General features: G+C 36.2%; 1 protein-coding gene across 1 annotated transcript in view; it reads right to left on the minus strand.

Moving 5' to 3' along the window:
* Positions 1-261: 261 nt before the first annotated feature.
* SLC41A2 (solute carrier family 41 (magnesium transporter), member 2) overlaps positions 262-17,565 on the minus strand; it is a 162,146-nt gene continuing 144,842 nt past the window's right edge. Inside the window, exon 12 of the mRNA XM_011975507.1 lies at positions 262-3,029. Within this exon, the coding sequence (XP_011830897.1) occupies positions 2,844-3,029 (186 nt within the window). The 3' untranslated portion in view covers positions 262-2,843. The remainder of the gene's footprint in view (positions 3,030-17,565) is intronic.

Here is a 17,565-nt window from a genome sequence, read left to right on the forward strand (position 1 = left end):
AAGTTTTTATGTTGTATAAAAAGACAGTGAATTAACACTACTTAAGACTAATACTAGATGACTGTTGTGGGTAAATGAGTCATTTTATCTGTTGCTTACTTATGTGAAGGCTTTCAAAAGGTCAGTCATAATTTAAAGGAATCTACATCCCTTTTATAATCAGTGAATTGGTAACTAATTTTTTTTTCTTCTATTACATGCCTTTTAGGCATTTGGTTGCTCTCACCAAGGTTGGGTAGCAAAAGAGAAAGGAGACAGAACTCTGTCAGTCATTATATTTATTTAACAGCATTTATGGCAAATGGCCAGACCTGGGCAGGGTGGTAGCAATGATAGATTTTACAAATTAAGGCATTGTTCTTTATTTCAATATTTTCATTTACCTATATTTTCCTTGTCTTAGGACTATGAATAATTTCGAGCTGGCAATACTCACCATCAGGATATAATAAATGGAGATTTCTTTGTCTGAAATTGAAAAGATGTAGTAATACTCTATTGTACTTGTAAAAATTCTGTTTTTCCAGTTGGCTTCCTCTCGGTGAAGTAGTTAGGTAGTCCTGGTATATCTGGAGGGTCATAAACGTGTCATAGAAAGAGTACTGGCATTATGAAAACCTGGATGTTAGGGACTTCACAATTTGGTCATTTTGCAGTGGTACAATCTTAGAAATGCAAGTTCTCTGAATGTCGGCTTCCTCTGCTGTAAAATAGACATAGGAACATCCATCTGACATATTTCACAGGTACTACTGTGAGTATTAAATGATATTGTGTGCTGGAATGTGTACTGGAATGTGTAATACAATAAAGTTGTTGATTAATGCTTTTCAAACGTAGCTTGCCCTGTATATTTTTAAAAAATCAAAATAGAAATCATTGGGAAACGTAAATGTTTATGAATCATACAGCCAAAATGTAAATAATTTACAAATGCTTTACAATAAAATCAAAGATATTATTCATGGATTTTTTTTAAGTAAAAAATCTTTGCAGCTAAATATTCATCAACTTAAACTTATTCTTTCTTTTATAAGAATGTTCACTATGTGACATTACAACTCTCCAAAGGAGAAATTCTATAATTAGTTCAGTTCTCTGCCTTAAAAGTTTCATTATAAGGCAGAATGGAATAAAGTTTAAAAATAAGCAAAAATATATAACTCTAAACCACAGTACCCTCATTTAAAAGAGCTTAACAAGAATACTTTTCCCAATATATTTATAAACAACCTAATATTTGTATAACACAAAGTTACAACTTAAATCATGATGATCAAAGTTAATGTGCATTTTGATACCCTTATCAGCTTAAATTATTAAATATCTAACGGTCTTGAGATTGAATTTTAAAAAATGAACTACACGTGCTTTAAAAACGGTTACCTATTCAATAACTAAGGTGTTGGTCAAGTGTTTAGAATATAGGCCAGAGTTTTAGAAAAAATATTTGAGAAATATAGTATATATGATAGGGTCCCATGTAGAAATAAGCCTGTACAAATGGATATGTTTAAGCATGAACAATAATTGAGGTAACCCACCAACTTCTTCTTTAAAAGGGTAAGTCATGGGCTTCTTTAAAAGAGCAAATGAATCACTTGCTCATTTTAAATCTCCTATCTTGATTATATTAAATAGTACCACTTTTTAAAATAAGAAATAATTACAGTGTAGGTAACAAATTAGCTGGGCGTGGTGGCACATTCCTGTAATCCCAGCTACTCAGGAGGCTGAGGCAGCAGAATCACTTGAACCCAGGAGGCGGAGGTTGCAGTGAGCCAAGATCATACCACTGCATTCCAGCCTGGGTGACAGAGCAAGACTCTGTCTCCAAAAGAAAAGAAAAGAATATAGGTAACAAATAGTAAATTCTGGTCAGTAGCAAAATTTTTGGACCAAATGACAAAAACATGTCAATAAAATGTGTTTAAGAATAACTATATTGCTGATATTCCAACAGCACTATGACCTTTGCTATCAGCAATCCAAGATTTAGTTCTTCATCAAAAGTCTCTGTCTCTCTCTCACACACTCTCACACACACACACACACACACAAAATGTCTCATACCGTCTTGTCTCTACAAATGCATCTCAGGTTATCTTCTGTTTTTGAAGATCCCATTTTTTAAAACACTTCAACATTTTTTCAACAAATCAATGATCAAAAAATAACCCACTGCTCTCATTAACAATCTCTCAAGATCACTCGATGTTTAAAGGTTAGCCTGACAAGAACTTGCAGAAACGAAATTGAATTGGCATCAGCACAGGGTAATTTTAGATGGAGGTAAAAGTGAGTTTATCTTATGCTCAGCAAAACATATTTAGGTCAGTTTAAATATGAGCAATTGGTAAATTTATCCTCAGTTAGCATAGAGGTGGGCATTGTTAATATGATTCAAAGCTTGGTTGGGCACCCTTCGCTTTATAGTATGCCTGGGATACAGCACATCTGTGAGACAAGAAAGGCTAAACTAGAGCTCTGCTTCTTCTAATCCTGCATTACAAATTAAATAATACAGTACATTTCTGCTATGTTTGTGGTTTTAAAATTATTCACTATAAACATCCTATATTTCCTAATTAATTTCAGAGCTGGAGCTTATATCTATGTCTATGTCAAATTATTTATTCTATGAAAAGCAGCACAAATACTCTTCATTCTGGTTTTGACACAAATTCCTTAAAAAAAAATTAAGGCCATTTAATTGAATCAGGGCCAACTGAAGATTACCCTGGCAAAAGTCAAACCACGGATTTAAGAGTTTTGAAAAAGAGCCATAAGTGGTTGTCATGTGTTTTCTTCATTGGTAACTTGACAGCAGTTTGTAGAATTTATTAGTCTCCAACATCTCCATCTCGATCTCCAATAAGCCAAAGAAAATGAAAACTTAAGGCTAACAGAGCTGTCCCGAGCAGATCACCCAATGCTGTTAGGTAGGGGATAGAGAAACTATCCGGGTCCTTTCCTTTCCTCCAGAAGTGATGGACCATCCAGTCAGCAATCCACAGCAAGGTAAATACCTAGAAAAGAACACCAGAGATTACTCCTGCTGCCTGGACATTCCTAGCCCATGAAACATGGCCACAAGCCTAAACCACTGGCTTCTGGAAGGAACCGCATATGTCTAAGTCAAGAACCATGCTTGAAAAGAAGAAATACTTAGTTGACAAGAATATCTCCATTTCACAAGAAAAAAAACAGCATGTATGTTTACAGGTACTAAAATTTTTCTTCAACTTTTCATATAGATCTCATTCTAGCCTAATAGCCATAATAATTTTGATATTTTAATAGCATTGTACTGTTTCCAAAAGACTTTTTTTATGTGATAAACCTGTGAAAAAGGACAACATTATGAAGAAGGAAATAAAAATTAAAATAAGGAATTATTTAACAGTCTCCTGCTGCAGGTATATCAAATAAAATAAAGATGGAAAACTGACCATTCATTTACTAACTATAAGGCCATTTGTGACTTGTCAAGGAAAATTTCAGTTCAGTAGTAAGACCAATAACTAGAAGGTAAATGCATTTAGAAATGGCTCATCTATGTAGTTATTGATACAGACATAGATACATCCATAAAATGGAAATAGTTTAAAAGACTATTCAAACATGAAGGTGTTATATGTAAATATTTTCTAGAATATCAGGAATATAAAGACTTTTGTGATGCTTTGAATTTTGGGACCAGATAAATGATTTTTTTCTTTGATCCACCTAGAGTAGGGAGACTTTCTAATTTTCAAATCCCTGAAGCAGTGAAAGAAATCTGGGACTAGAAAGGATAATGTTCACTGGTTTTGGACAAGTTGGCAAGTATAGCACAGTGGTTAAAAGCGCTTCTTTACAGCCCTTCTCTATTGTCTACTAGCTGACTTTAGGCAAGTTACTCAACCTTTCTGACTCTGTTTATCCAAATGAACATTAAAATGGTACCTACCTTGTAAGAATGTTGTGAGGATTAAATAATATACTAAATAATTCAGTGCCCGGCACACAATAAACTTTCAATAAATGTCTGTTATTAGTCTATTTTAACAGTTTTATTCTTATTACTATTTGTGGCCCCTCAAGTATTGGGAACACCTGGTATGTGCAGGAGGAAGCCAACCCCAGGTCTAGGGTCTAGGCCAACAGACCTTTCACTAACCTGGCAAGTAGGCCGTGGGGGTGAGGCATTTGCCTGGGGACCTAAACTGCTGCGTGCTATCATGTTAGCTCTAACACCTTTACCAGGAAGGAGAGTGGCTTGTCCAAACGTAGGAAGACATGTACCTATTCCAAATGCATGAACTTTACATGCCTTTGGACATCTGTCAGAGAGAGGTTGTACTTTAAGCCCTATTGTCTTTTGCATGTGGTCAGTTCTTCATTAGTGTTTCACCGGTAGAGACTGTTTTGGAATCATATAAAGTTTTACCAGGACAATCTGTTTTGGGTATGGAGGAAGCATGAAATATTAGAAAGAATCCTGGACTTGGAAGTTATAAAATCTGGATTTGATTCTCAGTTCTGCCTTTGGGTAGGTTTCTTACCACTCTGAGCCTAGCTATTCTCATTTGAGGAAAATATGGGGCCTAATATTTGCCAAACTTACTTTGAAATAATAAAAACTTTGGTTTAGGGGGATGAAAGGAAAGGCAAAAAGGCAGCATGATGTCAAGTTCCATCACTGAAAGTAAAATGCACAGACTGAGAGACAGAGAGTCATCCCATAGGACCCCCAGTGAGCCAGGCCACATCTAGACTCTGTTTTGGATGCCCTATTTTCAGAGAAACTGGTTCACATCTGCGTCTTCAGTACCTAGCAAAGTGACTAACCTAAAAAGTAGACAACATCTGATTGATGGAATGCAAATCAGCTGGAGACAGTGTCATATAGGAGATTCCTATGAGAATAAGAATTGTTTGTCCTGGGCAAGGTGGGTGGGAGAAGTGAACCTGAGACAAAGGTTATGTCAGGAGACACTAGGTTTCTAGTATGTTGCTTCAGTGAGTAGAGTGTTAGGTTAAAGAAAAAAAGACCAAAAGCAGAACTTAAAAAAAACTGGCTATCTATAAATAGAACAAGTTATATAGTAAACTCAAAATTACTAAAGTATATGGAGGTTTAATAACTACATTTGCTGATCGAATAAGTAATATATACAGGAGGAAACAATTGTTTTTAAAAGAATGAGGGTAGCTAATTTCTCTGGGATTAACAAGAAAAATAAATGAATAAATTTATATTCTATATTATAATATTACATGTTTACATATTAACAATGTGTTATATACTTATATACACAAATTTATATATGATACATACATCATTTAGTAATTTCTTGTATAATATCTGCCCTGAATGATTTTTCTAGACTAAGGTTGGCAAACTACAGCCCATGGGCCAAATTCAATCTGCCACCTGTTTTGTAAATAAAGTTTTATTGGAACACAACCCATTTTATTGCCTATTTAGTTGATTTTTTATTCCTTGCCACATTCTCAGGAAGTAGGTAGGCTTATTATTCCTAATGTTCATTTGGAGAAATTGAGTCGGAGAGGTTAAGTGGCTATGTAGTTGTCACAGAGCGCATATGTTCCACTAATCCTCTGACATATAAAAAACTTGCTGGCAGATTGCAGGGTTGAAATGTGTTTTATCTGTTTTATATTTTAAAAAAGATTCTGCCAGAAAATAAAACCAACCTTCTTCAAACAAACAAACAAAAAAACTAAGGCAAAGTCCAAGAAACCTACCCATGATCACACAGCTTACAGGTGGAGTCTGGTTCAAACTCACCGAGTCCAACACTAAAGCCAGTGTTCTTAACCATCACTACAGTACCTTGTTTTAGTAAAAAAGAACTTTACATTATGAGAACAAACTAGTACAACTACTTTGGAGAACAATTTGGTAATATCTATTAAATTTGAAGATGTGCATCTCCTTAATTCAGCATTCCTACATAGAAATAATGATTTTTTTTTTTTTCTGTGCCACTGGGGAAAAATAAAATTGTTCATGGTCAAAGGATACTAGCTCAGGGGCTCTGCTGACTCTAGGTCTCCCTGTTGCTACCCCAAGGACTGAGAAGACCAGTATCTTGGTGTACTTATGGAAACCATACAGAGAAATTCTTATAAAAGCATACTGAGAGATGTGCAAGAATATTCACTACATGTCTGTTTTAAGAGCAAAAAATTGTATCTGTTGACACAGAATGGCTAAATTCACTGTTAAGTCACACAACTGAACACTATGTAGAAGCTAAAATAAATGAAAAATGAACTATATAAATCAACACGAATATATCTCAAAAGCACAAGTTGAATGAAAAAAGTGGAAGACTATGCATATCATTTTAATAAAGTGTATAAGTATAAAACTATGTTATTTATAGATATATACATTTGTAGCAACAGTATAATAAATAGTATAATGGCAAGAATAGATGCCAATTTAGAAGGCTGATAACTGTTAGGGAGGGATGAAATGAGCTCAAGAATGGATACACGGGAGTTATCAACCATATATATGATGCATTTTTATTTATTTTGAAATATTTGCTTCAGATCATTGATAAAGCTGAGTGGTAAATACATGGTTATCTTATTTCGTATTACTTCCTGTATGTTTATATTTCATAATTTAAAAAAATGTAAACAGTTGGGCTAATGGTAACTCACCAGGGCCACATGAGCTACAACTTAGAATATCTACTGAGAGGGACACATGAGAAAAGAAGTCAGTGTGTCCTGTAGAATCCATGAAAGGTTTGGACTTGGAAGTACCAGATGGTGCTGAGGCTGAAAGCAAGGCTAAGGCCAAAAGATTACTTAAATGTCTATGTGTAGAGCTAGCTCCACATTCACCATTTCTGCAAACTGTCCTCTCCACGTAGGAAAATAGAAGGATGTTTTCTGGAGAAACTGAGTGTTAGAGGCTCAGGACTCAAAGACACTAGAAACTATGAGGTACTAGCTGAGAATCGGGGGTAACTGAGAGTCTGCATACCTAACCAGAGTATTCCTCCAGATTCATATTTTGTTCTGAGAACAGTCAGGAAGAGAGGAGAGTAGATGCTCACCTTTGGAGGCCCCCAGTTAAATGTCCAGTCCCCATGTCCATTAATGGTAAAGCATCCAGTCAACAGCCCACCCCTACTTCCATGTTACTTAACCTCTCCATGTCTCAGTCTCCTCCCCGTTCAAGACAGAGATGTGATATGAATGTTAAATAATGCAGAATGGTTAGAACAGTGTTTGGCACATTGGAAGAACTTAAAAAAGATTTGCTATGATTTAAGAATCTGATTTTTTTCAACAGCAACACTGGGAGACAAGGAGTAACATCTTCAAAATCCTGAGAGGGAAATATTTCCAGTCTATACATCTGTGCCCAATTTATCAATCAAGTGTTGAGAGTAAATGAAAGGCCTTTTAAGACATGCATGTACTTAGAAAATATTTCTCCCATGTTCTTTCTTTGGAACTTTCTAGAAAATGTGTTGAAGCAAAATGAGGGCTTGAATCGAGAGAAAAATGGAATTCAGAAAATGGAAGAGGCAACATAAGAGAGCAGTGAGAGAAGGTTCCAGGATGACAGCTGTGCAGTGGCCCAGGGCACCAAAGCCAGAGTAGGAGAGTGGACTGCTCTGGATACTAGGTCTCCATGATAAAGGCAAGTGGGCAAATTATCTGATATAATAAACTTTTGAGGGGCAAAACACTAATTCAGGCATGTGATAGCTGTTGATGGAGTACTTGCAAAAAAAAAAATTGAGAAATTTAAAAATTCAGGCTAGGCATGGTGGCTCACGCCTGTAATCCCAGCACTTTGGGAGGCCAAGGCAGGTGGATCACCTGAGGTCAGGAGTTTGAGACCAGCCTGGCCAACATAGTGAAATCCCATCTGTACTAAAAATACAAAAATTAGCCAGGTGTGGTGGCACAGACCTATAATCCCAGCTACTTGGGAGGCTGAGGCAGGAGAATCACTTGAACCCAAGAGGTGGAGGTTGCAGTGAGCCGAGATCATGCCACTGCACTCCAGCCTGGGCGACAAAGCAAGCCTCTGTCTCAAAAAAGAAAAAAAATAATAAAATAAAAAATTCAGAAATGTAGAAAACTATGCAAGTGGAAAAATATGGTAATTATCTCCAAAAGAAAATTAAAAAGAGATAAAGAGAAAGAAAATAGAATACACTACATGGCTCCGTGAGAAATGACATTTATAAGTCATAGTAATAAAAACCATTTAAAAAAGTTTGAGCAGTACTACACTAGGAGGATGGAAGGTGGGGAAATAAGGCACAGGGCAAGGTAGCAAAATCCTCGTCTACCACAACTGGAAGTCAATAGATAATTTCTCAAGTTAATAAAGCAAAATTAGCAATCCAAAAAAAATATGGGGATAAATAACAAAATAAATAGCTAAAGGAGCGTTGGAGGACTATTAGTAGTTAGAGTTTTACACATACACACACACAATTTAAATATATATGTATATATCCACATAAATACAAACGGGTTTTTTGTTTTGTTTTGTTTTTGAGATAGAGTCGCGTTCTATTGTCCAGGCTGGAGTGCAGTGGCATACTCTCAATTCACTGCAACCTCTGTTTCCCAGGTTCAAGTGATTCTCCTGCCTCAGCCTCCTGAGTAGCTAGGACTACAGGTGTGCACCACCAAGCCTGGCTAATTTGGCTAATTTTTGTATTTTTAGTAGAGATGGGGTTTCACCATGTTGGCCAGGCTGGTCTCGAACTCCTGACCTCAGGTGATCTGCCCACCTCGGCCTCCCAAAGTGCTGGGATTACAGGCTTGAGCCTCAGCACCCAGTCACAACTGGCTTTTAAAAAAATTGAAATAGAATAGAATGGACTAGAATAGAAAGTAGCATGTATAAAAAAGTAGCACTGTAAGGGTATTTCATAAAACTTTTGTTTTAGCTATGAATTTACACATTTATCTATGTATGTATATGTTTCAGAATAAACATATTTCTTACAAGTGCTGTGGTCAAAACATAAGAAAGCTACTCGGTCAGGCATGGTGGCTCATGTCTGTAACCCCAGCACATTGGGAGGCCAAGGCAGGTGGATCACTTGAGCCCAGGAGTTTGAGACTAGCTTGGGCAACAAAGTGATACCCTATTAGCCCCCTGTAGATCCAGCTACTCAGGTTGAGGTGGAAGGATCCCTTGAGTCCAGGAGGCAGAGCTTGCAGTGAGCTGAGATCTCACCACTGCACTCCAGCCCGGGTGACGGAGCAAGATTGTGTCTCAAAAAAACAAAAACAAAAACAAAAACAAAAACAAACAAACCAAAAAAACTGCTCATTTAACATACTCATCTTACAGATACATCTTACATGTTAGGCTGTAGGGATCTAATGTATCAATCCCCGAAAGAAGAAAACCATGTCTTCTTTCTGTTTGGTCCCTTGGTTTCCAGCAAAATACTTATACATGATAAATGAAACAAATGTTTGCTATTGAAGAAGCTCTATCACTGAATAACTGTTACTGTCAACAAGTGAAATTTTCCTCATCTGTAAAATGGGGTTATCATTACCTACCGGATGGGCTGATTGCCAAAATTAAACAATATATGTAAAGGGCTAAGCAAATGCTTGGTTTAGAGTAAGTACTCAGTAAATATTGGTGCCATCATCACTGATACATCAATTATTACACTGTCTCAGAATTCATGGACTTTATTTAAAAGATTGTTGGAATAGAAGTCTGGTTTCTAACACTAATCAGTCATATGATTTATCACTTCTCTGATCCCTCATTCTTTAAAACAAATAAATTTATGTCTTCATAATCTGTTCTAGCTCTAAATTACAGAGGTAAGAAATTTCATTGTGAACTACGCAGAAATTGCTCTACTCACCTTTGTGATATTCCCTCTCTGCTTTTGCACATTTACTTATACAATATGAGTAAAGTTCTCTTCCCGTGCAATTTATTTTTAAAGGTATTGTGATGATAAAGTTCAAGCAGGTTTAAATTTATGCGTTTTTTGCAAGTTAACAAAAGACATCAGTTTCCTTGGAACTCTGTGTGTAATAAATTATTAAAATGACAATAAGTGGCAGACACTTCTTATATGGAACATTTTTTGTTTTAAAACTAAATGATAATTTAAGGAATGCATGCTTTTCCTTGGGAAAGCACATTGAACACACCAAGGGTAGACTGTGCTTTTATATCGTCTGTTTGTTCTTTATGAAATATGCATAACCTCTCTAGGTAAATATGCCTTTTGAAAAGGCAACTTTGTAACCTCAGCTAGTTATGCATGTTCTAAATGTATTTCTTGGAATTTAAATAAATATATAAAGTACAAAAATATATATTTGCTTTGGACGATATTGATTCCTTCAGCCAGCTCCTTCTTTGAGCTAGAATCAACATTCCCTTGTGTTAGCATCCCCTTAATGCCTCAACTGCCAATAACCACCTTGTGTATAGTGTGAAGAAAGATGATTTCTTTGGGAGAGGAATGCTTAGAAATATGATACAAATAAACCCGAGAAGTAGCAAATTAATACAGTTCTTCCTAACCCCTAACTTTACAAAGGTTGAATTCAGGTCCCCTACAAAAATATGCTTCCCTAATCCAGGTTTCCAGGCTGGAAACCCTACTCATTAAAATCTAATATTTAAATGTCTGCTAAGAATAATTTAGGATTATCAATGAACAGGAATTCAGTCTACTTCTTATATTCAGATATAAGCATCTTTTCTTCGGCTTGAACTATTTCGTTGGGTGGCAGGTGGGGGAAGGTGGGAAATAAATGGTGTTGTTGAAAAGAAAACTAATGTTTGATTACCTTTTTCCTCCTGGGTACTATAGTGGGTATTATCATCTGTATTTTCAGAAGGGAAAATTTAGATGCAGAATGGTGAAGTGGTTGCCCGGTAACACAGCCAGCAAGTCGTAGAGTCAAATGCAGGTCTGTTTGATTCCAAAGCCCACACTGCTTCCCCCATACCACCTTACCCCTGCTGCGCACTGATGGGGGGCAGCCGAAAAGGAGAAGGAAGTGTTTCTACTTGTAGATATGAAAAAACAAAAATAGAAACACAACCCAAAAAACAAGAACACAAAAAAGACCCAGATGAAACTTCCATTTTTAGCAGCATTATAAACAAAATACCCCAAATGACCTACCGACAGAAAACAACGTAAAACGTTCAATAAAATATAAAAACTATCTTTTAAAATGCATCACTGAGCTGGCATGAAGGAAAGGAATCCTCGGAGGCCCAAAACAAAGGGAAATAGCACGCCAGGGTAAGACTACGAGGATTCTGAGCAGGCGGCTGCCCTGGGCCATTTGTGCCCTCTGCCTCTCCAGGGGACATGGAGGCATCCTCCGCTGGTTTTGATGGTAGCACAGGGCACAGCAGACAGGAGACAAAAGCAAGGCCTGTCTCAGGTAAAGAGTCTAATGGAAGATTTTCATGTAAAATAAAAAACTGCACCTCTGAATAAGAAATACACCAGCCCCTGCAGAAGGAGCAGGAAAGAAACTTATCTGACTGTGGTACTACCACGGTGGGAAAAAAGTCTCCCCTAAGAATTTATAACCATAGGTGACCACTACATGGATTTGGGCCAGGATCCAACTACCTATGTGATCTAACAATCCCAAATTGAGGACAGTTGTCCCTCGGTGTCCACATGGGAGGATTGGTTGCAGGACCCCTATCCCGCAAGGATACCAAAATCCATGGATGCTCAAGTCCTTTACATAAAATGGTGTAGTATTTGTATATAACCTATGCACACCTTCCCCTATACAATTATGCTTTGCTTAATAATGGGGATACATTCTGAGAAATGCATCGTTAGGCAATTTCATCACCGTGCAAACATCAGAGTATATGTACACAAACCTACATGGTATGGCCTACCACACACCTAGGCTATGTGGTACAGCCTACCGTTCTTAGGCTACAAACTGTATAGCATGTATGTGACTGTAATGAATACTGTAGGCAACTGTAACAGAACCGGAAGTATTTGTATACCTAAACAGAAAAGTTGCAGTAAAAATACAGTACAAAAGATAAAAAAATGGTACACCATGTAGAGCACTTACCATGAATGAAGATTGCAGGACTGGAAGTTGCTCTGGGTGAGTCAGTGAATGAGTAGTAAGTGAATGTGAAGGCCTGGGACATTACTGTACACTTATGTAGACTTTATAAATACAGTACACTTAGGCTACACTAAATGTATAAAAAATCTTTTTGCTAATCATTAAACTTAGCTGAAAGTACCTTTTTTACTTCATAAACTTTTTGTTTTTTACTTTTTAAACACTTTTGTAATGACAAAACACAGAAACATTGTACAGCTGTACAAAAATATTTTCCTTCTTTATATCATTATTCTATAGGTTTTTTTCCTATTTATTTTTATTTTTTCCTTGCCTCTCTCTCCTCTCTTTTTTCTATTTTTGAGTTTTTACTTTCAAACTTTTTTTGAATATAGTAGTAAGTACCCAAACCAGTAACAGTTGTTTACTATCATTATCAAGTATTATATATAATGAAATGTGCTAGACTTCTATATGATTGGCAGTGCAGTGGGTTTGTTTATGCCAGTGTAACTAGGACACACTAGATAACTAGCGTACACACTAGGTACAGCACAACTAGTAACACACTAGGACGGTAGAGCCACGACATCACTAGGTGATAGGAATTTTTCAGCTCCATTATAATCATAGGATGCGATCATATATGTGGTCTGTTGTTGACCAAAACCTTGACACAGAGCACATGACTACACTGAAAATTGTTAAAAGAGTAGATTTTAAATGTTCTCATCACAAAAAAATAATTTTGTGAGGAATGGATATGTTAATTAGCTTGATTTAGCCATTCCACAATGAATACATATATCAAAACAGCATGTTGTATATTATAAATATATACAATCCTTATTTGTCAATTAAAAAATAAAAAGCATCAGTGTTCTAAAAGAGCAAGAGCTTGGTATAAAGAGTCATATGACATAGACATGAAATGAAACAAGATACTAATAGGAAAAATAATAGAAAGCAGAATCAGAACCTGAAAGATTTTAGACACTAGAAAAATCTGGCACAGAATATAAGTATGTATCATATTTTCAAAGAAAAAGAAGAAATGAACAAATTAGTTAGAAAACCAACCAGAACTTTTAGAAATAAAAGTTTCATCCTCTGAAATTTAACTCAATAAATAGGTGAGATTAATAGCACATTAGACACACTTGAATATATACGTAATGAAAGATGAATCTAGAGGAATGGAAAGTAGCACAAAGATATAAAGAGTGGGGAAATATAAAAATAGATGTCATAAATATGGAGGGTAGCATAAATATGTAGGATAGTAATTCTCAAGCACATCTATTTGGAGATCCAGAAGCAAAGAAAAGAAAAAACAGAGGACAGCCGGACGCGGTGTAATCCCATTGGAATCATGCCTGTAATCCCAACACTTTGGGAGGCTGAGGTGGGTGGATCACAAAGTCGGGAGTTTGAGACCAGCCTGGCCAACATGGTGAAACCCCATCTCTACTGAAAATACAAAAATTAGCTGGGCGTGGTGGCAAGCGCCTGTAATCCCAGCTACTCGGGGGGCTGAGGCAGGAGAACTGTTTGAACCCAGTGGGTGGAGGTTGCAGTAAGCCAAGATCGCGCTATTGCACTCCAGCCTGGGCGACAGGGTGAGACTCTATCTCAAAAAAAAATAAAATTTAAAGAGAAAGTCACCATCTTAGTGGGAGATAAGAAAACCAGATCATTTCAAATACACAATTAACAAATTTGATCTAATGGATGTATATAGAATACTGTAGCCAACGTTTAGAAAATATACTTTTTTTTCAAACACATAGGTAATATTTATAAAAACTGTCCACCTACTAGGCAATAAGAATATTTTCAATAAAATCCCAAAGGATTACTGTCACAAAGGCCACACTCCCTAATTGCAGTGCAGGTAGAAATCAGTAACAGATACCAAAAAAATCCCATATTTTTGGACACTTTAAAGTATACTTCAAAATAAATCATGTGTCAAAGGGAAATCATAATGCAAATTATTAAATATGTAGAGCTAATCAATAATTAAATCTTATGTATCAAAAATTGTAGAATGCTGGAAATGCAGCACCTAAATGGTTATATTAGAAAAGAAAGACTGAAAATAAATGAGTTACGTATGCATATCTAGAAGTTAGAAAAAGAAAAATAAACCTAAGGTAGAATGAAAAATACTAACGGTAAGTACAAACTAATATTTGTACTTAGAAAACAAACATGATAGTGAAGACAAAGTAAAAGTTGATCCTCTGAAAAGGCAAATAAGACTAATAAATGTTGGATAATCTTAAGATAAAAACAGAAGATACAAATAAACTATGAAGAATGAGTACTGTGCTAGATATTGACTATTGGCACTCAGCATCCATTCTCACTCCTTTTGTGGTCTTTCTTATCTTACGAGGAGAGAAACGCCTACAGCTATAATTCTCAGACTTCCTTACCAGTAGGGTTCCAGCTAGAGATTAGGTTACACCATGTTGTACTCATGTAAGACTTTGGAGGTATGAATTCAGTAGAACCCCCCCTTCCCAACCCTTTTTTTCCTCCTGTAAGAATACAATGCTGTGGAGTCTTTAGTAGGTATGAGTTTTCACAAGGGTTGACCGGATTCAGCAGTTAACAGCCTCAAGGTCTGGGAATAGCTGTGATGCTGTAGTAGTTGTGTTAAGTTTCCTAACGTCTCAGTAATACCAGGCATCCTGACTCTCTGGACCAAATCTGCTACAGCAAACCTAAAGCCAGTAGCAGCTCCCTTCCCTCCACACTGGCTTTCTGTCCTCCCACCCTGGCAAGGTCTAACAATGCTTTCAAATACCTTCCTCCATTCCTATCAACACACCTCTATGAGACTGGTATGAGCATCGGTAAACCAAACCTAGGCCAGGCATGGTGGGTCGTCCCTGTAATCCTAGTGCTTTGGGAGGCCAAGGCCAGAGAATTGCTTGAAGCCAGTAGTTTGACAACAGCCTAGGAAACATGATGAGACCCTGTCTCTACCAAAAAAAAAAAAAAAAAAAGTCAGGCATGGTGGTGTATACCTGTAGTTCTAGCTACTCAGGAGGCTGAGGCAGGAGAATCACTTAAGCCCAGGAGTTCAAGGTGATAGTGAGCTATAATCATGCCACTGTACTGCAGCCTGGGCAACACAGTGAGACCTATCTCTATTAACAACAAAACAAAACCTAGAAACAATTTACATATACATTATCCTTGTGAATAGCGTTACAGCAGAGTAGATAAGTTAACAAGAAACAAGGTCATTTGTCATATTTAACATTTTAAATATTTACATACTTGACATTTAATCAAAATATGCACAGTCATTTAATGTAGGGTTTTTTGTTTTTTTTTTTTTCAGAGTTTTGCACTTGTCACCCAGGCTGGAGTGCAATGGTGCGATCTCAGCCCACTGCAACCTCCACCTCCTGGGTTCAAGCAATTCTTCTGCCTCAGCCTTCCAAAGTAGCTGGGATTACAGGTGCCTGCCACCACACCCAGCTAATTTTTTCGCGTTTTTAGTTGAGACGGGGTTTCACCATGTTGGCCAGGCTAGTCTTGAACTCCTGACCTCAGGTGATCCACTCGCCTCAGCCTCCCAAAGTGCTGGGATTACAGGCATGAGCCACTGCACCCCGCCTAATGTAGGGAATTTCTATATCACTCTTGACTTTTTATTTAGTTCCAATGTGAAAAGACAAAAAGTTATGAGTATAATAACAATCTTCTATATTGTTATACAAGAACTTTCAGTGAACAATGTGTACAGTTTCTATGATTCTTTTCTTTTCCTCTATGTTATGTTTCTTCTGACTATATTTCTTGAAATGTAATTTTGTATCTATTGAATCTAATAATTTAAAAATCAGGGCTTTAAAAATATGTAGATATGTATTTTACATTACATATATATACAGAAAGTTGGTTTCCTTTATAATCCTATGTATTTTATTGCATGCATTTAAAAACCTTAACTTGAGAAGAATCCCTAATATTAAAAAAAAATTCCGAAGGAATCCATGACATAAAATGGTTAAGATCTTCTTTACAAAATAAACTCTTGTAATACTTTCCAGGAGACCTACACGATAACATTCATAGCCTTGATTTTTAATAGCAAAAAGCTAAAAACAATCTAAAAAGTCCATTAAAAGAAAAATGGTTGAATAAATTGTGGAATATTCACACAATAGAATACTGTGTAACAGTAAAATAGCTGAATGGTAGTCCAACTAAATATAGTAGATGAATAACACTTACATATGTGAATGAGTCTCAAATACAAGGCTGAGCAAAAAAAGTACTTAAGCATATATTCAGTATGATTCCATTTTCTAAAACTTAAAAATATGTTGAAATAAAACAACATTCAGGTGTCCAAATACATACAGTAAAATAACAAGGGAAAACACAGCCATGAAAGCTATCAGGATGAAAAGTTTCCTCTGGAGAGGAGAATGAGGCACATAGGTGTCTTCTAAACCTGTAGGTACTAGGGCAATTGTAGTGTTATATTTTTGAGCTGACAGGGAAGTGTACCAGTATTTACTATGTTATTATTCTTTATACCTTATACATATTGTTCTTTATTCAACAGTTAATGTACAATTTAGAATTTTAAAAAATATCATCATTCTTGGCTGGGTGTTAACTATTGCCTAGTTACACCTGCCATGGACACTCCCTCATCTGACCATGACATTCTGATGGAATAATGCAAAGAACTAGAGACAGCTAATGTCACCTGATATTAAGAAATGATAGCCTAAAAATCAAGGAAATATTCAAACTAAATAAGTTATTTCTTGGTTTCTAACAAGAAGGAGGAAAAAGAAAAAAAGTGTGAATGAAGCATATATAAATAAAATAAATGAACATTTATTGATTTTCTACTATATGCTAAGTATAATTAGTGTAATACTCTTGATATCCATAGAATATTAAGGAAAGGTGCAATCAACAAAGGCTAGGCCCTGTACAACTTATGTGCTCCCTTTTTACTCTTTGTCCATAGTCAAAATGGCCCTGATTCTACTATCATGCCCGCTTCAAATAGGCCTTCTGCAGGTTGCCCAGCAAAACATTTCACTGGAAAAACGCATATTCGCTTATTGAAAAGTGTTTATTGAGTGTCTTTCCAAAGCACTACTCAAATTTGAAAAATCATTTTTAAAAAAGTTTTAAAAAATAGCATACACACCAAAATATTTGTGATGATGGCCTTTGAGTGTGGGGATTGTAAGCAATTTTGACAATAAGGAATATATGCTGTTTTATGAGAAGAAAACTCAATAGACTGAAAAACAAAAACAAAAGTAGCCCCATGAAACAATGACCTAACATCCCTCTCTTGACTAAGCTCAGTATAGAGACCCATTTCTTAAGTAGGGGACATATGGTCTCAGAAAACAGATTTAGAAAGATGATTTTGAAATCTGTAGGAATTGAGTAATA

Source organism: Mandrillus leucophaeus, unplaced genomic scaffold, assembly GCF_000951045.1.
Source record: "Mandrillus leucophaeus isolate KB7577 unplaced genomic scaffold, Mleu.le_1.0 Scaffold157, whole genome shotgun sequence".
Taxonomy (NCBI): domain Eukaryota; kingdom Metazoa; phylum Chordata; class Mammalia; order Primates; family Cercopithecidae; genus Mandrillus; species Mandrillus leucophaeus.